This window comes from Thalia democratica, chromosome 9 (genome assembly GCF_965202585.1).
Source record: "Thalia democratica chromosome 9, ktThaDemo2.hap1.1, whole genome shotgun sequence".
NCBI lineage: Eukaryota > Metazoa > Chordata > Thaliacea > Salpida > Salpidae > Thalia > Thalia democratica.
This window is the reverse complement of record NC_139173.1, coordinates 33,725,239-33,747,753: the sequence shown is the minus strand read 5'-3', so window position 1 is coordinate 33,747,753 and position 22,515 is coordinate 33,725,239. Positions and strand designations below refer to the sequence as shown.

At 26.1% G+C, this 22,515-nt stretch overlaps 2 protein-coding genes across 2 annotated transcripts; both read right to left on the bottom strand.

Annotated features, from left to right (window-relative positions):
* Positions 1-683: 683 nt before the first annotated feature.
* On the bottom strand, positions 684-8,944 carry LOC145843978 (ubiquitin-conjugating enzyme E2 K-like). Its single transcript, XM_082951278.1, has 5 exons — positions 8,863-8,944; positions 7,530-7,620; positions 6,841-6,982; positions 1,918-2,081; positions 684-1,528 (listed from the first exon to the last, which is right to left on the bottom strand). The coding sequence occupies exons 1-5, from the start codon at positions 8,920-8,922 to the stop codon at positions 1,386-1,388; spliced, it is 600 nt and encodes a 199-aa protein (XP_082807404.1). The 5' UTR covers positions 8,923-8,944; the 3' UTR covers positions 684-1,385.
* An 805-nt stretch (positions 8,945-9,749) lies between these two features.
* On the bottom strand, positions 9,750-21,204 carry LOC145844241 (uncharacterized). Its single transcript, XM_082951615.1, has 4 exons — positions 21,034-21,204; positions 18,075-18,233; positions 11,685-11,846; positions 9,750-11,259 (listed from the first exon to the last, which is right to left on the bottom strand). The coding sequence occupies exons 1-4, from the start codon at positions 21,177-21,179 to the stop codon at positions 10,728-10,730; spliced, it is 999 nt and encodes a 332-aa protein (XP_082807741.1). The 5' UTR covers positions 21,180-21,204; the 3' UTR covers positions 9,750-10,727.
* Between the last annotated feature and the right edge of the window lie 1,311 nt (positions 21,205-22,515).

The following is a 22,515-nucleotide window of genomic DNA, read 5'->3' as shown; positions in this document are numbered from 1 at the left end:
TAAAAATAATAACTTAAGAAGGTTAAATGAAACTGTAAAAAAAATTGAAACACAAACTAATATTTAAAAAAACTATGGAATATTAACTGAAATAAAACAAAGTACAACTCTTAACATTTAGCTTCTAAGTTGAAAAAATACTTTTTGTTAAAACATTAATTCCATAAAAACTAAACCATTAAAATTTAAATGTAAACAAGACAAACTTGAAGTATAATTAACAAGTTTTCCAACACCTGAGTATTTTCAAAAAAAAAGCAAAATCACTAATTTAATTTTTGTTCTGTTTTAAACTTTACAGTTTAACCTTCAAATATTTAGAAAAAAAAGTTAAAGTTTTAAATTCTTACAATAAAAATAATTAATGTATCAAGTTGCTGAACTTAAAACATAAATAGAGTCTTTTTTTTATTTAAAATCAGCTACATTAAGGAAAATATAGATTAAGGACCCTTTTAAAAAGTATTTAATTAATTAAAACAGGCACAACTAAACCTATTTGTTAAAAATAAATAAACTTATTTTGTAAATGCATTCTGATTTGAAAATTTCAAGCTCAACACTTAAATTAAATTCAAATTATATATAAATTTTTCTATATAAATGTATTAAAAAAGAAAATAAAGCAAAATAAAAACTGTAAAATTTATAAAAATGTAAAGGTTAAAATTAAATTACTGGTTTACTACTTGTATATTTCAAACATACTCTAAGTTCAAACTATTAAACTTCCTAATTCAAAGTACTAATATTTTACAGTTTTTATTTTGCTTTTAAAAATAAATTTATAGCAAGTTTTCATGTTTGCTCAAATGGTTCTTTTAAATTCGAAAAAAGTTATTGTTTTATTGGGTTAGAAGTTAAAATAAACCAAAAGTTAATAAAAATTCAAGTCTATCAACTTTTATTTATTTAATTTTTCATTAAAAAACCTTAGTTAAAATAAGAATAATTTCAAGAGTAAATTAATTAAGCTGCCAAATAAAACTAAAATTAATAGTTCTTACATAACGATATTCGTTGAGAAGTAATCACTAAAAAATAGTAACCGCTCAAGATCTACGCATAGTTCCAATAAAAACCAAATTGAAAATGTGTTAAATTAAACCTAGTATTGTGCTCGAAATATTTATAATAAACTTACCCTTGAAAAATAATGTCACGTCTACGTATTACATTTAAACTGTATGAATTATTAACCCTTCGAGAAACATTTTGAGTTTAAAATGTGATTTTAACTCAGTTAAATGAAACTACAAAAAAATATTAGTACTTAAACATTCAAAATACCACAAGAGCAAACATGAGAACCCGATATAAACCCACTTGAGCACGCACTCTGAACACAAAAATAAACAAGTGCGCACTCTAGCGGATACAAATGTTTACGTGAGGTCGTTTATGGCAGCCTCGAGGTTCCAGTTGCTCTTGGAGAGGCTCTTCACCGCCCCCTCTTCGCTAAATCCCATTTGCATCATCTTCTTCACGGCGTCGTCGCAAGACGCGATGTTGTTTATTGATCCCTTTGCTGTTGTTATGTTATGAATAGCTTGTTATTTAATTGAAAAATGTCATTCTTTACATCAAAATAATTCATTATCTCCCATTTGTAGAAGTTTAAAAAAATTCGCCGCTTTATTATAAACATCACCTCTTTAAAGTAAATTACCCATTTACTCACTAGTTATTTCTCCACTTTGGAAAACTCTGGTTTAAATCTTAACCCTATTGAAACGCAAGCTAAAACTAGTTAATTACCAAGATACCAAAATAAAAATTCTAAGACCACTAAAAATAACAAATAGCACCCCTGTTTTCCCCCCAACTTGCTAAAATCACTGAAAAAAGAAATAAATATCAACCCTTTTGGACCCTGCTACAACCGACAGTGAATAACCAAAATTTTAACCAACTTACCTCCAGCATATTTGTGAGCCCAGTACTGCGCGGTCTGTTTGAACTCGTCCTTGTTTTTCTTGTACTGTGATGCAACAACGGCGTCCTGAGGGTCGTCAGGTTCAGGGGCGGACATCAGAGCTTGCAGGGAAAGCATCACTGTCCTCAGTGTTAAAGCGGCCGCCCTGTAACATGGTTGCCATGGTGAAAATTTAGCTGCTAAGCAACTGTGTGTCAAGTGGTTGAAAATTATACTAAGAGAGTCTTATTAAAACGTTGAGGTGTTTCGCTTAATATTTGCTGAGCCATCAATGATTTTTTTCATATTTTTTTATTTTCAGTTAATTTTATTGATTAATTCTTAATATGTTTAGGTAAGGTGAGTAAGGCATAAGGTTATAAATTAAATACAGCTTTAAAAAAATTGCTGACTCAGTAAATATAAGAGGAAACACCTTAACGTTTCAATCGGACTCTTTTTTTTGCTAGGATTGTTATTATGTATCAGGGTTGCCCTTCTTTGAGACTTAACCTGAGTGAGCAAAAATACATTGAGATTTTACTCACATTATTAAATTTTCAATATCATAAGATGAATTAGCTAATTTTTATATACTTTATGTTTCCGTAAACAATTATAATAAATCAGTTAATATCATAAGTGATTTAATATTTGCTCATATTATGTTAGCTTAACTATGGTTGCCACTCTTTGAAGCAAAAAAAAAGCAACCTGATTTGACTTGATTTTATGAAAAATTAAAAAACAAATTTATATGAGCCAAAACCTAAAATAATTTACTGTTAATAAAATTAAGTACCTAAAAGTAACAAAATTGTAACAAAAGGGTTTAATATAAAAAGAATGAAAAGTTAAAAAATATCCGGAGATTTGGAAAACTACCCAAACAAGCATGAGTTAGTCCGAGTTTTTCAAAAGAGTTAAGATAGCCTGAATTGGCCTGAGAGTGTGTTAACTCTAACTGTTATGTCAAAAATACCATGTTAAAAACACTTATTTTCAATAATTACATAAAAAATTATAAATTTCATTAACATACAGTTAAAAGATTTTTTTACTGTTTTTATTTTGCATAACATTCTCAATAAACTTTTTATTCCAAAACTTGAGATAAAGTTGAATTAAAACATAAAAAACAATAAACTTTACAAATTTTTATTTACAGAAATGGACACATTTCAAAACAGTTTAGAATGTCCAAAACAAACATTAATTTTATTTTACACACACTTTAAATTAAATAACAACCTCTTAAATGTAATATTTCCAAAGAAAACTTGAATGACTCATGAAAAAAAATGATGGGAGTTAAAATCACATTAAAAAATGTTTTTAAGAGCTTCAAGTGCTTTTTGCTTTGAGTTAAAAAACTTTAGGTCAACACTATTTTTCAGTGATATGGCATCCTTTCGTGGAAAGTTATTTATAAGTTATTTAAATGTTCAAAAGCATTTTTATTCTAAGTTAAAAAGTGCTCTTTTACTTTTTTTACCAACTTTAAATATTTACCTAAGCAACTTAAAAAAGTTTTATTATTAAAGCTATTAAACTTTAATTAAGCCCATGAGTAATATTGCTTACAGACAATTAAATCATTTAATAATACTAAACAACAATCTTTTTTTTTTATGCAACAACAGTCAGAGATTTTTATTAGGTGTTTTAATTTTGAAGTTACTGATTGATAAGTTTAGATATCAAAACATTTCAACTATATAAAGATACTTTAAATTCTTAAATAATCTCAAGGCTATAAATGTTTGAACGTAAAGTGAATTACAAATTAAAAACAAAAAAAGCTACATTTAATTGTTTACCTTTTACAACTTTTTTTAAAGCACATAAACAAAAATTAATAGTTAATAAAAATTATCATTAATTTTACACATGACAAACATATGATGATTTTAAGTTGCTGTGAAATGAATATTAGTCGATGAATGATATTTAAGTTATTTTCTGGTTGCATAACTGGTTAGACATGTGTGGATATTAGTAATTTTAATGTGTAACACACATTTAGCATTTACGATGTAAACCATAAAAAACTTTAACATATTTCTTAGCAGAAAATTTTAGTTAAAAAAAACTAAAATTGAAACAAGCATTAAACAGACTGGTTTTTTACCTTTTAAGAATTCTGAACTTTTTTTGAAAAAAAAAAATCAAAAACTAGCTAATTTAAAATATATTATTTTAAAACTGTTTAAAAATTCGATAAAATAGTAAATATCTTTTTCAAGCTAACAAAATAATAATTTTGAAAAACATCAAATTTTTATCCATAAATATGAGTTGTTTAATTTAACAAACTTTTATTTTATAACAGAAAACAAATGTGTTTGGCTAAACTTGTTTTAGTAAATCAAAAACCATATAGAACAATATTCTTATAGATAGTATGATTAAACTACGTATACACACCACTATAAGCGATAATTATTTATACAAATTATTTAAGTGTTTATATCAAAACATTCTTATTACCAACCCAGGTAGTTATAAGTAAACTTTATGCGTTTAATGTTATGTAATTTGTTGTTGAGTTTTTAAACTATGAAAAAAAAACACTAAACATAATAAATTTTTAATGAAAATTCACAAAAACAATAGACAAAAATATTTGTTTGAGTTTATCCAACATGGTTTGATTTCGTTGTAGCAGCTTTTTAAGGTAAAAAAATTGCACTAATAAACAATGAGTTAAGATTATATTAAAAAAAAACTTATTTATTTTTTAGGCTTTTTTCATAAAAATTATCCTAAAAAATAGTTTAGCTATAAACAAATCATAATTTTCAATTAATCACATTGGTTTATGAGTAACATAAGTACATCAAAGCACTACTAATTAGTAATAACAAGATGTAAAAACTAAACAATAATTTACTACGTTTTGTATTACAACACTACTTGTAAATTTAATTTAAATAAGGCGTTGTGATGTACGAAGCTTACTTTAATAATTTTTTATACTTTTACTTATTAGTATCGAAAGTTTAGAGACCTACAACTTAGAAATGCATATGTATGGAAATGAAAGATAATTGAGATATATTTTGATACGCCAGTGGAAATGCGTCGTAGAGGCCAACTTTATTTAAATAGTTTCTTATGTAAAAATTGAGTTTCAAGTATAATAACATTTATAGCCCTTAGATTGCTTAAAAATTATAAAGTAAGTATTTTTTTATAGTTGAAATGTTTTAACATCTACGATTTTTAATTCACCTACTACGAAATTTTAACACCTATTATAAATATATTATTACTGCTTGTTAATAAAAAGTTAATTTATGTTTAATGTTGTTATAGTGTTTAATTGTTTTTAAATTGCAGAACTCGTGTGCTCAATTAAAGTTTTATAGTTTTGTTATTAATATTTTGTTTTAAACTAAATATTTGAAGATAGTTGGGTAAAAAAAAAGAAAGCAGTTTCAAACGTGGGTCAAGCAAATTATGTAATCTTTTAAGCTGTACACGTTCATACAAAGTTACCTTTTGTATGAGAATTAACCAAGATTACTCTAATAATGGTAAGACAAAAGTTTTGCTTTCAAAAATTTTCAAACAAAATTGTAAAAATACCTAAAAATACCTGTATAATCTGAATGGAATTTTACTTCCTGTTAACTTGTCTTTAGTTCACGATTTAGTTTATGATTTTACGAGCTAAATATCTGTATACTTAACATATTTTCTCAATTTTTTCCCATGCGTTCAATTGCTAGCTGTATGGCCAAAATAATTTATCACTAACCTCAAATCGTTTTAAATTGATGCTTAACAATTGTATTGCTTATGTAAATAACACGTAAACTGTTTTTATAATATTTTTATTTTAATTTATATTTTATCTGATATTTTACTTTTTGAAACATTTATACAACAACTAATCATTTCATCGACCTTATTTTGAAAACCTAAACTTTTTTTTCTTGAAATTAAGAACAACCTAACCCCAAAAAAGTTATTAACAGTAAGCATCAAACTAAAAACTAATCAAATTCAGAAATATCAATAAAATATTTTTCAAAAACGAAAACTTACTACAAATTTTTAATTAAATCTAATAAGCTATTAATAATGCGTATTTTTCAGAACTAGATCTTCATAAATGAAACGCTTATTGACATTTTTTGATAAATTTACATTGCATTAAAACAATATAAAAGTATATATTTCTACATGATAAATATTTATGCTAGATTCAAGCTTCAACCTAACTAAATCTAGAATCATTGGTCAAAATAGTAGCATAAGTCCACAAATTGAAGAAAGAATTAATGCTATGAACTAATAAATGTTCAACTATTATTATAATGTATATTGAACCTAATATTGAGTAGACTAAAAGATATAAAATATTTTTTTTAAACTCTTACATAAAAAATTTGGAACCATTAGTTATTTAGCATAGTTTATACGACCACCTTTTAAACAACGGAACTAAGATAGAGCTAAATAAAACAATCTTGCAATTATACATATAAGAGCTATGTTTAATTCATAAAACCCAAACAAATTTGTTTAGAAAAATGCACTTTTTCATTTAAAATTTTCAGGCATATTATTTGACACTTAAAAAAAAAAAATTAACCGACTATGGTATGCTCCAACATAATATTTATAAAACTTGGCATTGATTAAATCAGGCCTTTTATAATAAAATTATTGTAGATTTAAATACTAAATGCCAAGTTCAACTATTATAGTTATTTAATAAATTTCTTATAAGTTTAATATATTAATCAAAACACAAACTTTTAACAATTAATCTAAAGGTACTGTAACTGTATAGTGGACACCTATATACAACTAAAATAAAAAAGAAACTATCTTTTTAGATGTACTGATAAATTAATATATTTCATACAACGTTTATTTAAAATATTAATAAAAAAATATTATTTGAAACTAACCAGGCGTCTTTCAGGATATCGAGGCAAATGGCTCCAGTTACGGAACTGATGTTCGGATGCCAAATTTTCGTGATGAATTTCGCTTTGGGGGGCGAAAACGGGTAGTTGCTGGGAATTTCAAACGACAAGTGGTAGATTCCCCCTGATTAACATACAACTATTTTTATGACGTCATAATGTGAAGATTATGTGTACCAAAATATGTGCAATTTATGATTATATATGTGTATAGGAATGTTTGATAATAAATATTAGCATGTAAGTTATTAGTAGGATTAGAAAAAGATGATAACTCTTAATTAAAAATAAAACCAGCGAAAGTGTAACGGGGCCTCAGCTTAGATTGCCGTGAGACAAGCTCAAGTCAACATAAAGGTTTGATCATACCACTTCAATCATCAGACCACAGACTTTCGGTATTTCAAATATAAACGAAAGCCGGGTCTACTGAGGGATTGTGTTCTGATAATTTAAGTGGTATGATTGAAACTTTAACATAACTATTAATAAGAAAATATATTATAAGCAGCCCAGGAAAACCGTTTAAAGTCAAAAAGAAAGGTTTATGTGGCTAAAAAACTATAACTACCAGACAGTTACAAAAAAAAACAAATTAAGACAGTATGAATAATGTAAATAAAATTGAAAAAATACTACAAAAATACTTAAAAAACAAATAACAATCCAACCTTCATAAGGCGTTCCCGCAGGCCCGACTATTTGTCCTGTCAGATTGGTCATTGAATTGTCAACTAGACCGAGCTTGCACGACGAATCAGCCTGTTATGACGTAATAAACAGTTAAATATATAACCAGCCTGTTCTGATCATAACATTTAAACTTATCAGGTTAATCTGTTGGTTTGGGTCCTAGTTATGATATGAGAAGTTTTGGAAAAATTATAAGTTTCATTCTGACTTGGTTAGAGTGATATAGGTGTTGTTTATTTTACAATATTAAAAACTTTGATTTAAATAATAGTTTAGTTCTAAACCGCATCGGCTGAAAATCATTTTTACTTTACATTTCTAATATCATGTATAATCTTTATTCCTAACATACTTCACTAAACTTCATTGGTTTAAGTACAAAAAAACAATTAGATAAAATTTTAACATACAAACACTTTTATCTAAATTATAAAACATACTAATATTTTTTTTACTATTCAATAATAAGGGTTGCCATTCGTTTTGTCAAAATTTCTTCCAGGTTTTCTAAATTTCATTTTTAAAAGTACACATTTTTGGGTCTATTTTTAGTTTGAAGTAAAGTTTAAGGTAAGAAAACTGTGTTAAATAGTATAACAACATTGAAAAGATACTGTGAAGCTACTTTGAATCTTTTTTTTATAAAAAAAGTTTGATGATGACAAAAAAAATTTATCTATGCAATAGATTTTTTGTGTCAAATCGAAATTTTACTACTGAACATGTAAAAATTGTTAAAAATTCCAAGTTTTTTGTTCAAAATTCCAGACTTTTCCAGGTTTTTTTAGCCTAAATTGACAAATTCCAGGTTTTTCCATGTAAAGTGGCAACCCTGTATACAATTTCTAACTTACTTCATACTTAATTAGTTTAATAGTAAACAAATCAACTAAATGAAACATTAACATACAAACACTTTTTTCTAAAACATGCTAATATTTTTTTCTACTTTTTACTTTTTATTATTTTTTATTTTTTTTACTATTTTTTTTTCTAATGTAAAAAAAATATTAGCATTTTTTAGATAAAAGTGTTTGTATGTTAATGTTTCATTTGGTTGATTTGTTTACTATTTAAACTAATTAAGTATGAAGTAAGTTAGAAATTGTATACAGGGTTGCCACTTTACATGGAAAAACCTGGAATTTGACAATTAATAACACTCTATTTCAAACCCACCTCATACATACACTATTAAAATAGTGTTAAAACTTCTAGGTTTTTTTAGTGAACTTTGTTCAAAAATCTTTTTTTTCTCAAACTTATTTATTTAAATATTTATTTAATAATACTTTTAAATTTCAAACAAACCTCATTCGCGTTCATGTCTTTCAGCTCCCTTTGGATTCTGGTCACCGCGATGTTGGTCATTTTAAATATTTTCTTAAATATTGAACCTGAAGCGTGAAAATAATAAGTACTACTTGAAATATTTGCAACAACGTATACCTAGCTTTGTATAAATTGCGTGCTGAATTAAAAGCACAAAAATTAATAAAAAAGCTACAAAACACTTTATAGTAGAAAACAGTCGAAGTTTAAAGAAAAAAACAGTAACAACAAAAATTTGAAAAATTCAAAACTTAAATTCCATTTTTACTTGAAATAATTTTGGCATGTTAGAAACTTCCTTTAATATAATAGTAATGTTTAGTTTTTATTTTTTCATATTATATCAAAATAAATTGAAAAAAAAACATTGGCTGAAAGTAATACTTTTTTTGTTTTAGAACCTGAGTAGAGAAAACAGTTAATTGGCACAAAAAAAATAACAACATTGAATTTACAACAAACAGATTAGTGAAAACTAACAAACAGGTTATTAAAGAAGTAGTTATGGTAATGTAAATATTTAAATAACAAGACAAAGTTAATTTTTTTAATTTAATTATATCGTCACAACTAAAAATTCAAGGTACATATAATGAAAAATCTTTGAAACATCATTACAAATAAACTGACTAATTTTAAATAAATTCTTGCTTAAATTACTAAAAATCATTTGACACAACTGAAATTATAAATATTTTATTAATTTCTTGGTGTGATAAAAATAATTTTAATTTATATTTATTTTTAATTATTCAAAAAGCTTTCAAATAACTAATGGCAACCAGTTAAACTAATTTCAACATGATACATAAAATTAAAACTGTATTCTTTTATAAATGACTTAACTAATTTATGTAAATTGACTTAATGACGTAATAGGTTTCAGGAAACTTTAAGAAATAAAGAAATTTGTTTCAAACGCTTACTAAATAATTACCATTCAAACATAAAACTGTATTTGAAAAGAAACCAACTTAAATTCAACTCAGAATTAAACCTAAACTAAATTTTTGATATAATTATCTTTTAACTTAACTTATTGAAAACAAAACTTAAATTTTAACTTTTACATGAGGAATTGTATTGGAACTTTTAAATAAAGAATTTGAAAGCATATATAAGTAACCAGTTATTTAAAAAAATAATAAACGTTAATTTGTAATTTGGCAACTTTATCTACACTGGGATCCACAAAAACTTTGCCTGCAAACTTCTTAACGAAGTTTTGTGAAATTTAACTGAAACTACAAAACAAATTTGCTTGTTTCTTAAACCCTCCCAGATAACCCATTCAGAAACGGTTGTACAGATGTAAAATTTAACTACCATTTGGTCAGGAAATGTAAAAAGAGCGCTGAAAATTTTTTTGTCTTCGTTGGCTGAAATTTTAAAACAATATTTTCAAATAGTACTACTGTTTTTGAGATACCACATTTAGGGGTTAAGTAAGAAAAAAGGGTCCCCAAACATGTTACCAGAACAATTCCGAAGACAGGAAAAACTTGTGTATCCACACTATTTGAAAGTGCAAACATTATAACATTGAATAAACCGTTTAACTTCGAACATTGATAAAATATTTTTTTGTTAATAAAATTATAACACTAAAGGCCTAAATACACATTTTTGAAACGTAACATATACTCTGTAAATGAAAAATATTGATCGCAAAATACTCCCAAAAACACTCCAAGAACTCGCTAAAACACAAGTCTCACAATGATTGTTTGTAAAAAGTCCCCGGAAGAAAAATCATTAATCGAAGTTTTGAAAAATTTCGAAAAGTTTAAATTTCAAACCGGGCCAAGTTCAACACCAACTCTCTCAAAACACCTTCCAAGAGGTCATACCGCTACAACCTCGCATTCGTGGTCGGACTTGACCAGCTCGTCACACGACGAATTCGATCCCTGCTCACACGCTTTCTTGTACCCAGGGTCGTTTATAACATCCGGGTCGTCCTCGTACTCTTCCTCGTGGTCGGAAAGCCCCCCGTCTTGAAACTCATCCTCAACGTCAGAAAGTCCCCCATCTTGAAACTCGTCCTCATTGTCGGAAAGCCCTCCATCTTGAAACTCGTCTTGGGAAATTCCTCCATCTTGAAACTCGTCTTCGGATATTCCCCTATCTTGACACTCGTATTCAGAGCAGTAAGCAGGGAAATGATCATCAACAACTGGTTCTGGCTCTACTTCATGTGAGGGTTCCTCCACTAGAGGGAGCTGTTGTTTGGGGCGTTTGGTGCCGCTCTCGATGTACCCTTTGCTGTTGTGGTCGCCCAACCTTTTCAGTTCTTCCTTCAGGAGGGGATTTCCCGTCTTGTTGTTGTTGATGAGCTTCTGAAGGTGCTCGTCGTGGTCGGCAAGGCGCCTGGCTCTGAGTAAAACAAACTTATTAACTATAGTATTTTCAAAGTTATTTGATTTTAAATATGTTTTAAACTTTAACTACCAAACAAATATAAAAACGAGCTTAAAAACTCGTAAAAACTTGTTTTACAACTTTTAAAGTTAACAAAATTTAAATTTTTAAGAGGCCATACAAAACCTATTTAAAAAAAACTAGCTGGCAAGTCATACGGTAATACTTTTATAGTATTTAATTTTTGTTTTAACATTTAGTTTTGAACATTTAGTTGCAAGCAGTAAACAGAGAAAATAAAAAAATTAAAGATTTTATAGAATTCAAAAGACATAAAAATACTAAATTTAAAAAACCAAGTTATGAAAACTGAAATAATACCTTTACAAATATTAAAGTAGGTATATATTAACTGTAAATACAAATTATTAATAACCAACCTCGTTATAATGCCCTGGCTGCAGAACTCCTCGAAACTTTTTTCCTTGGGGTCGGGTTGCAGCTCAACTGATCTGAAGTATTCCCTGTCGGCATCCGTCAGAACTTCAGAGAGTTCAACTTCGCTGCAGTTGCGCATGTTGAATGTGTGGGTTGGATACAACCTGTGTTGTGTAATAGTTTATTAAATTTAAATTCTTATGTGTTTTGCACTATAAAACATTAATCTGTTTTGGAGTAACAACACATATGTGTGCTTAAAACGTTATAAAACAATTAAGAGCTGAATATTTCCTAAAAGTACTTTAGTTGGGTAAAACATGTGTTGTGTAAAAGTCTATAAAATTTAATTTCTTATGTTATATCCTCTATAAAAAAGTGTTCTGTGTTGGGGTAACACTTCATGTATGTGCTTCACATATTAATATTATGAAACACTAAATATATATATTACTAAGCATGTTGAACGTGTGGATTGGGTACAACCTGTTTGGTATAGCAGTTATATTTATATACTCTAAATATATTAACAAACATTATAATTGTATGAATTGGAAAGGGCTTAACTTTAAGAGACAAAAATTACTTATCAACATAAAATAACAGGACAGTAACCACAAATCTATTCGGGTCACACAATTATTTATAGCAACCTTAACATTATCTATGACGAGCATGGACCAACCCGAATTACATGACAGTTCATGTGTGGGCAAATTCATGATGTTACAAACTAATACTATGTATCACAATAGAATCCCTGTAAAGGGGCAACCAATTGGCAGTAAAGGCATGGATAGGAAAGAGGCTTTTGAAATATAATAAATAAAAACAGTTGCATTTAATTAACAATACAGTAGCTCAGGGTTGCCAAATATTTTGCAAAATTTCTTCAGGCTTTCAAAATTTCCTAGAGTTTTTTAAAAGTACACATTTTTTGGTCTATTCTTAGTTTAGAGTTAACTTAAAGGTAAGAAACTGTGTTGAATAGTATAAAAAAATTGAAAATATACTGTTAAGCTATTTCAAATGTGTTTTCTAATAATTTTTTTTTGATGATGACAAAAAAATTATTTATACAATAGATGTTTTTGTGTCCAAATAATTGTTTATAATTCCAGGTTTTTCTAGATTTCCAAGTTTTTTGGCAACCCTTAGCTACAATCTGAAAGAACAAGTTCGATTTATTTTGCAAGGAGTTAGAACTTTATATTTTGTGTATAAACACAAGGGCATTATTGAATTAGCTTTCATGAATTTGCATTGAGACCTTAAGCTGCACAATTGGACATAAGTAACATGAATTTTTAACAGATTTTGAAACAAAAAAAAAATTAGCCTGAGTTACATAAGGCTAGTCTGAATTTATGATAAATTTAAAATTAAAAGTAGTAAGAGCAAAAAATAAAAAATATCTATTTTAGAGTTAAAACATTTTATTATTAATTGTGCTGACTATCAAAAAACTATAAAAAATCATAAAAGTTTCATAATAATTTGCTATTCTAAAACTAAAACGAGGTTTTTGAGAAAAATTTTATGTTGAAAAATTTAGCAACAGAATAAGAATATTATCCCAACCAGAGATTTTAATAAAAACTTTTAAAAATTTAAACTAGCTAGAGTCAGGGTTGACAAATGTTTTTGGCAAATTTTTTCCAGGTTTTTAAAATTTCCTCCAGGTTTGCAAAAGTACACATTTTGGGTCTATATTTAGTTTAAAGTTTAGTTTAAGGTAAAAAACTGTGTTAAATAGTACAAAATCATTGAAAAGATGCTGTAAAGCTACTTCAAATGTGTATTTTGATAAAAAAAATTTGATAATGACAAAAATAATTTATCCATTTGGTAGATTTTTTGTGTCAAATTCAAATTTTTCTACTTAAGATGTAAAAACTGTTTAGAATTCCAGGTTACTCTAGTTTTTTTTAATTTCTCGAATTTGAGGCTCTTCCAGGTTTCTAAGTTTTTTGGCAACCCTGCAGATTGTGTAGAGAAATAAAACTAAGTGGAGACAAATAAGTAGATTCATATTTATTAGGGTGAGATAACTAATTGTTTGTACCAATAAAATATATATTTATACAAACCTACAGTAAATATGAATAATGCATTGAAATTATAGAAATAAATTTATGACAACTAATGCCTTACTAATCAAATTCTCATTTATAATTTATTTTATATGCATATAAAGCAAAATTTAATAAAAAACATTGTTATTTTTTTTTAATCTAGAACTTTTTTTTCTTTAATTTCAGTTGCAATTGTTTCTTTTAATCAATTTATTTCTTTTTATTATTTGCTATAGTTAAATAAAACAATTACCTTTATTAAAAAAAAAAAGTTGGAGATATTTTGTAATTTTAAGAAATATTTCAACAAAAAAATATTAATTTCTGCTTATAAAGATATATTTAAAACTTATTTACCAAAACTACAAAACTTACTTAATAAAATTTTAAGAATAAATAAAAACAAATTATACAGTAATCTTCCTTTATTCTACCAACATATGTTTCTGTGTGTCAACGAATCAACACACTTCAACTGGGTTCTGTAAAAAAATAATTACTGTAATGAGAGAATAGAAGCATAGAATAAAGTAGGTGTATACATGGTGTATAAAGTAGGTGTATATTTTAACTATTAATAACTATTATCTGTAGAAAATATCTTATTTCAATGAAAACATGTATACACCTACTTTATTCTATGCTTCTATTCTCTCATTACAGTAATTATTTTTTTACAGAACCCAGTTGAAGTGTGTTGATTCGTTGACACACAGAAACATATGTTGGTAGAATAAAGGAAGATTACTGTATAATTTGTTTTTATTTATATTCCAGTGAAGTTACTTCACTAGGATCTTTTGTTAGCAAACAATTAAAACTATATTTTGAACAGTTAAAATTTTAAGATAAATTTTAAGCAACTATTGAAAAATTATAGAGAATTTTCAAGTTAAATTTTCAAACAATTTTTTTAAATTAAAAGATAGTTAAAGATTTCCGTTAGTTTTTCTACATAAAAAGTATATTTGTCACCTTGACTATAAAAATAGCATACTAAGATACCCTGATACAAAAATGGCATAGTTGTAATTTCTTTGTCTGCAAACTGTAGAACATAATTATTCTGATGTGCAACAATATACTTCCTAAGAACTGCAATTTAACAACTATTTATAGTAATAACTTATATTAAAGGATTACCATCCTTATTTTTAGCACATTACTCTATTTAATTAAATAATTTTAAGCTAATCATTATTCTATTCAAACAACTAAATGGTCATTTCAAATACTCCATATAATAAATAGTTATTTTACATAACAAAAAAATATGATATTATAATTTGCTTTAAATCAAGCAATTGAAAGTTCTTAACTTAAGAGTGAAACATTGTTTTGTTTATAATAAACCATGAAAGTAAAATATAACAAAAAATTACATTGTAAAACCTAGAACATATACTTACTTTAGACACACTTTTATGAACTATTTAGCTGAAATACCACTTTTAACTGAGAAATTTTATAAAGCTACCAAAATTTTCTCCTTAATTTGACTGATGAAATGTTTTAATATTGTAACTAGTTCTTTAATCCATTTAGAGCTTATTAACTTATTATAATTGTTCATCATTCATAATATATTTAATTTTAAGAAAAAAAATCTACATTTGCATAATCCCTTTATCTTAAGTTTAAACTATAATTTACAATCCTAGGTTGCCACATACCTAGACAAAAACCAGCCTTAGTAACCTAAATCTAGTATAAAGGTTCTACATACTCTTTTTAATAACAAAAACATAACTTAAAGATACTTAAAAAAATTCTTTAACTTTTCTTAAAGTAATAATATTACCGTTATATAGAAAGCAGTCAAACTACTTGTTAAACTTTAAACACATCAAATATAAAAGCTAAATTTAATATGACCTAAAAAATTTGCTGACTTCAATGTATGAAAGATTAACTTTTTTTTACCTTAAAGGAGTTTAAAGTTTTCTGTACTTAGTTAAAGCTATTACTGGTCAACAAATAATAATAAATATAAATTTTGCTCAATTTTAAATCTATATATATGTATCAAATTTAATTAGTACATCTTATTTATACAATCTTGACATCAGGTTATACAGATCTACTTACTTAAAAAAATTCAAGATTTCTTATTTTTAAAGATTAATCATGTTTCACATGATTTGCTTTAACATTGCTGTTATCTATAAGATTTAAATAAGGCACAAAATTTTATATCTTATTTCTTTTTCAATACTTATAAGTATTTAATACTAAACAATGATATTTATTGCTTATTGTAATCTTATTGCTTATAGAACAAAGATTTTTTATCAACTTTATTCATGCAAAAATTAAATTATTGTATCTAATCTTATTATACCTTACATAGTAATATCATAGTAATCTTATTTCTTTTAAAATAATTATTTTTAAACGTGTGGTTCATAAAAATTTATAACCATTTACATAATTAATCAGTATAAAAAAAGCTATTAACCAGTTGATAATAACAAATTTAAACATCATTGTTTTTTTATTACACTAACACATGTTTCTATGTGTTAACAAGTCAACACACTTCAACCATGGTTGCCACTGATCAAGCTGAGAAAAATTTCCTGACTTTTCCTGACTTTTTACCAAAGTTTTCCTGACTTTTCTAAATCAAACTCTTAAATTAAACTTATTCTATAATATATAATCTAAAACTAGAAACTATATTTAGCTTTCAATCAAATTTTCATACAGGAGACTGCAGTTTTATAAAGGATATTTTACTAACTTATACCAGATGAAGGCATTGGAAATAAAGTTAAATATTTTTGTAAATTTTTGGGAAAATTTTGGAATATTTTTCTGACTTCAAAGGACTTTTAATAAATTTTTACCATTTGAAGGCTTTGGAAACAAGGAATTCTGGAAATTTAAACAGACAAAATTTGACTTTTTTTTTAATTTTATCAAATTTCCTGACTTTTCCTGACTTTTTTTCAAAACCCCCCATTTTTTCCTGACTTTTCCTGACTTTTGTCATTTTTTTTAGTTTTTCCTGACTTTTCCTGATTTCCTGACTTTTCCTGACCGAGTGGCAACCCTGTTCAACGGAGCCATGAAGTTCAAGAAATACAGATTCAAAAATTTATCATTATATATTCCAGTGAATATACTTGTTTCGCTAGGATCTTTATTAGCAAACGCATAAACTTATAATTTGAATAGTATAAACCTGTTAATATTTTTGAAAAATACTAAAATATTTAAGTAATACTACTTATGCAACTATAAAAAAACAAAATGTTTTTTATCACTTGATTTTCATGTACTTGTAACAATTGAAACTTCAAGAAATTTTTTTTTAATTTTTAGTTATAAACAAAGAATAGAACAAAATGCCAAACATGTGGGAATGCTAATTCACTAAAATTTAACTGATTATTTTAATGTGGTTCACTATCATCTTATCAAAGTCATTTTTTAAAAACTAATATATTTATATAATATAAATACAAGTACATGAAAATATTACATTTATTAGAATTTTGTAACTATTTTTTTAAATGTATTACAATATTTGGTAAATATATATTTTATAAAAATTTGATTTAAATTAGATTTCGTAATGCAGTTAACTTGTTTATATCTTCAATGTGGCTAATTAAGTTATAACTAATAGATATCATAAAAACTAAATAATTTAACTTATAACTAAAACAGCACTTTTTTTCATATTGAAGAAAATTTTCTTAAAGAAAATTTTTTGTATGAGAAAATAAATACAAATACAAGAGTTTGTAGAATGATTTGACCAGAAAAAAACTTTGCTAAAGCTAAATATTAAAAAGTTATTGTTACATTGCACTTTATAATACAATATTATCAAATATACTATATATTTTTAAATTGATTTTACTTTAAACAATTTTTTAAAACAAATAAATATCATTTTATAGCTGAGTAAGTTGCTTACTGAAACTGAAGCTTTTCAACTAATAAGTAATAAATTATTAATATAAACGTCTAAAAATATTTACAGGATTTACACTTTTTGAAGCAAAGAAAATTTGGCCTGTGTGACCAAAAACTAGCCAGAGTCACTATAAACTAGCCTGAAGTCATTAAAACTGTTTAAAATTCATTTTTCACTAACTTAATTTTCATAACACTTTAATATATCTGCTACACCTTAAAAGTTACTTTGAATTTTAAAACATAATACAGTGATAACAACATCATAGTAACTTCTATATAACTATTATAAATATAAAAACGAACATTAAATTAACTTCACCAACTAACTATTTCAACTTATTGAATACTTTTCACTTAATACACTATAACAAATTAAAATCAACAAACTTCAGTGTGTACAAGCTTTCATTGGTGATGTTGACGATGATCCCGCACAATCTATCATCTTCACTACAGCCCTTGGCAAACACCCTCATTCCAATCTCGTACTTCATGCCTTTCGGAATGTCCTCGCCCACTATCATCTTGTAGTGGTTTGCGCGACCCCTGCAGGAATTACAAATTTTAAAAAGTTATATTTTTGAACATAGTTAAAGATACATACTTTTGTTGAAATATAAGTAAAGTTGTTTAAAAACAGAAATATTTATTTAAGCAGGAACTTGTAGTGGTTTAGCACAAACCCAAATGTTTGTAATAAATTATATTTATAAATACTTCCACTGATAGGAAGTTTTAAAATCATTATATTGCAATAAACTGGCTGCCTGGGATACTATTGTGACTTTATATGAGTAATAAAAGTCTTCATAACCATTTATACCAGGTTTAAAACTCAGCAGGGCTAAATAAACCATCGGCTAATGGATAAATTTTTCCCACATTTATTCTGCAAACTGAGAGAGAAAGTGGAGTGTAGAAGACTTTAAAATTACACTATAACAATATCCTAAATAAGTTAGGGGCATGGAGGGATAATTACCTTTTTCATAATTTGATCTTATTTTATAAAGGGCATAGGGGGTTAACACCTTTTTTTTGGTTTTTTATCTTAATTTATAATGTTTTTACCAAGCTACAAGATGCTTTTTACAGATTTTAAAATTTCAAAATAATTTTTGAGATATAGTCGGTCAAAGTCGGAGGCAACAATAGGATCCTTATGGGAGATAAATACCTTAAACTTTTGGAATATGTTCCTTGCAATATTTAGAAAATTCTGTTAGAAAAAAAAAATAAAAACCATCAAAAATTAAAAACTTTATGACAAAAAAAAACAAAAAAAATGTTTTACTTTTTATATATATATTTTTTAATAGTTTTAAAATTTCATTCCAACAGAGTTTTCTAAACATTGCAAGAAACATTTATTGTTTATTGTTTAACATTTATTATTTATTAATTACATTGAATTTTTGAAATCTGTAAAAATCATATTTTAGCTTAGTTGAAACTCAATAAAATAAGATCAAATTGTGAAAAAAGTGATTTAGCCCCCTATGCTTTTAACTTATATTAACTTTATAAACATACCAATGATCTTAACAAAAACAAATGTTCATTTTTACCTTACTGTGAAAAATTCTCTTAAGCTTTAGTAACTTTATAAATTACCAGTTATACACTCACAGATCTTTAAAATCTAGTTTATATTTACAGAGGGAATTTTTAAGGTTCACATGTGATATGTTATACAACAAACTTTTGGTTACTTATTATTCAAATGCTTTCAACACACAAACACTACAAGTATGTATGTTTTATATGAATAAAAAAGGTTTTTATGAGTTCTACAAAAAAACATCAAAATAGAATGAGTAGGTGGAAACCTTAATGTAAGTAACTTTTTTATACAAATGGTTTGGAGCAACAAAAAACTTTGAGTAGCATTTTAAAAATTTGCAGCAATACAACTTTTCTAATCAAAAACATCTTAAGTAGTATTTATACTGAGAGTGGGATTTTTACTGGAAAAAGGTTGGAATCAATGGCATAACAAACTGTGAAATCAAGTAAAAAATATAATATAAAATATTTCTACACGCTGCTCAACGTTTTAACAAAAAAACAATTTGTCACATTATACTAATCGTTTGAAAAGTATGAAAAACTAGTATCAACACTGATTAATTACTGTAATAATATGTAATTCTTTAAATGAGAATTCAAAAGTCACTATTTTTATAAGCACCTAACTGTATATTGAGTTCATGTAAATAAACAACATGTATTGTTATACAATGCTTATTCACTTATCCAGACACTTATTTTTCTGTAAACATGTTAGAATAACCAAAATTCCAGATAAGTACAAAATATAAATTTTTCATATAATAATATTAACATGAAAAATGCTTGCTAAAAATGATCTAGAATGTTCACCATAAATTAAAAGGTGTAATTCAGAGGCTTTTTCTAAGAGGTGATTAGTTATTGGACTACCCTTCTCATGCTCCTGATGAAACCAGATATAAAGGGCGCTGTCCAACTTTTTAAACCAGCCACCTCTACTTTTTTGTTTGTTTTTGTGGCTTTAATTAATCCCAGCTCCTCCTTTTCTACTTCAATCATCTTAAATTTTTCTTCATTTTTTTAAATATTGTACATAGTCGACTTGCTTATACTGAACTGCTTGATTATAAAAGACTTTTGAACATTGTTTTTTACCATTTTACAAACTTCTAGTTTGTTTTAAATGGTTAGTGCAACTTGTTTTCTTTTTTTAGAACTCTTGTCCATTTCTAAAACCTGGTATGTTAAGTGTGTCAAACTTGTATAACTAACATAAAAACGTAAACAAAAACTGTTTGAATTAAAAACTTCTGTAATTTTGTTTGGATTAAAAATCAAACAGAAAATAACTGCTATAAATTCATTTTCTAAAAAATCAGAATTTTATTACCTATAAAAAAAACTTTAAAGTTTAACTAAAAAACTAAAAGTTATGCTTTAAACAACATTGCTTTGAAAATTTCTAAACTGACTTACTTTACATGCAAAGGTTTTTGATAACTAAACTAGTTTTGAACAAAGATAGAATGTATACTTTATTTAGTAGTATTCTCTCGTCATAATAATGAACGAAATTGTAGAATTTGTGAAATCACTTGAAATTTTCTTACAACATTAAAACATAAATATTTGCATCATAGAAAAATGTTAGTGTTTAATATTGAATTTTTTTTCAATTTTATTCTGACCAAAACTGTCCGGATAAATGAGCGTACGGATAAGTGAAGTCCGGATACGTGAATAAGCACTGTACTAAAACTAGGTATTACAAACAAATTCCAAAATTTATAACTAGTATCATAGTGGTAAATTAATCTAAAAGTTTCTTTTTTACCTGGCCTTGTCCATTGCCCACTGGCTTGGGTTGACATTGTGAAGGTTAAACTGATTGCTTTGGGGCGGTATTTTTTGTCGTTTCCTTCCAGCATGACTCTTTTTCTTCTGAGCTCGTGATCTTTTTTTAGAGTTCTTTGATGGCATTTTGGTGTTGATATTAGGGTTTAGTTAAGCTGGAAAGAATTGTTAAAGATAAAAACACTTTAAAAAGTATTAATAGTTTTTAATGCATAGTTTAAAGTAATTGATTGGCGTTTTTGTATAAATGTTAGTTCTACTATCAATGGTTTAAATGAAGGTTTTTTTGTAACAAAAACTGTCATGAGTCATCGTGAGTTTGTTCAAACACTTTTAAAAATCAATTTCTTGACAAAATTGACTAAAATAAAAGAACAAAATTTTGAACCTAAACCAGCCAAACCTCATTAATATCTAGAATAAAATTTGATCAATATTATCAGAAATCTTTAAACTATACAAAGTCATCCTAAAATTTTCAAAAATTTCAAAATGCCCTGAGAGTGTGACAACCATGTTATTCACATAAACAAATTAAGTACTCCATTTTAAAACTTGTAAACATTTTTACAAAGGTTATGTTTGAGCAAGATTTTTCTTAAATATTTAAAGACATAGGGGGTAAATAACCTTTTTCACAACTTAGTCTTAAATAGAGTTTTAACTAAGCTACAAGTTGCTTTTTACATACTTTTAAAACTCACAATATCTTTTGATATATAGCCGGTCGAAGTCAGAGACTACAATAGGTTCCTTATGGGAGGCGCAAACTAAAACGGCAAATAACTAGAAATCACTAAAAATTTATTTTTCCGAAGTTTTTTATAATAATTACCTCAAACTTTTAGGAAATGTTCCTTGAAATATTTTGAAAATCTGTTGGAACAAAATTTAAAAAAATATATATTTATGAAAAAAAAACAAAAAAAAAACTGTTGCCTCCAGTTTTGACCTGCTATGACTCAAAAAGTATTTTGAACTTTTTTAAATCTGAAAAAGCATCTTGTAGCTTAGTAAAAACTATAAAAATAAGATCAAATTGTGAAAAAAATGATTTACCCACTTTAAGCCCTTAGTTTACAATTTAAAAAAAGTTATTAAACTACTACAAATATATTAAATTTACAATTAACTTTTATCAGGAAACTTACTAAAACTTTATAGTATACTATCAAATTTAGTATACTGAACAAAAATTAATAAAATTATAAGCTTTTGTGAGTCTCTTTTATATTCTTAAGTTAAATGACTATTTGTATATTTTAACAGTAAATACTTGGTTTATTTTAATATTACTTTGTAATTATGATTAAAAATGTCTTCTTCAACTCTCAAATGCAATGCAATTTCTATTAGTTTAACTTAATGTCATTTTGATTTTTATAGACTTTTTTTAGTTTTATATGTTTAATTGTTTCAGTTTTCAATCAAATCATTAACACTTATCAATAAAAATTCATGA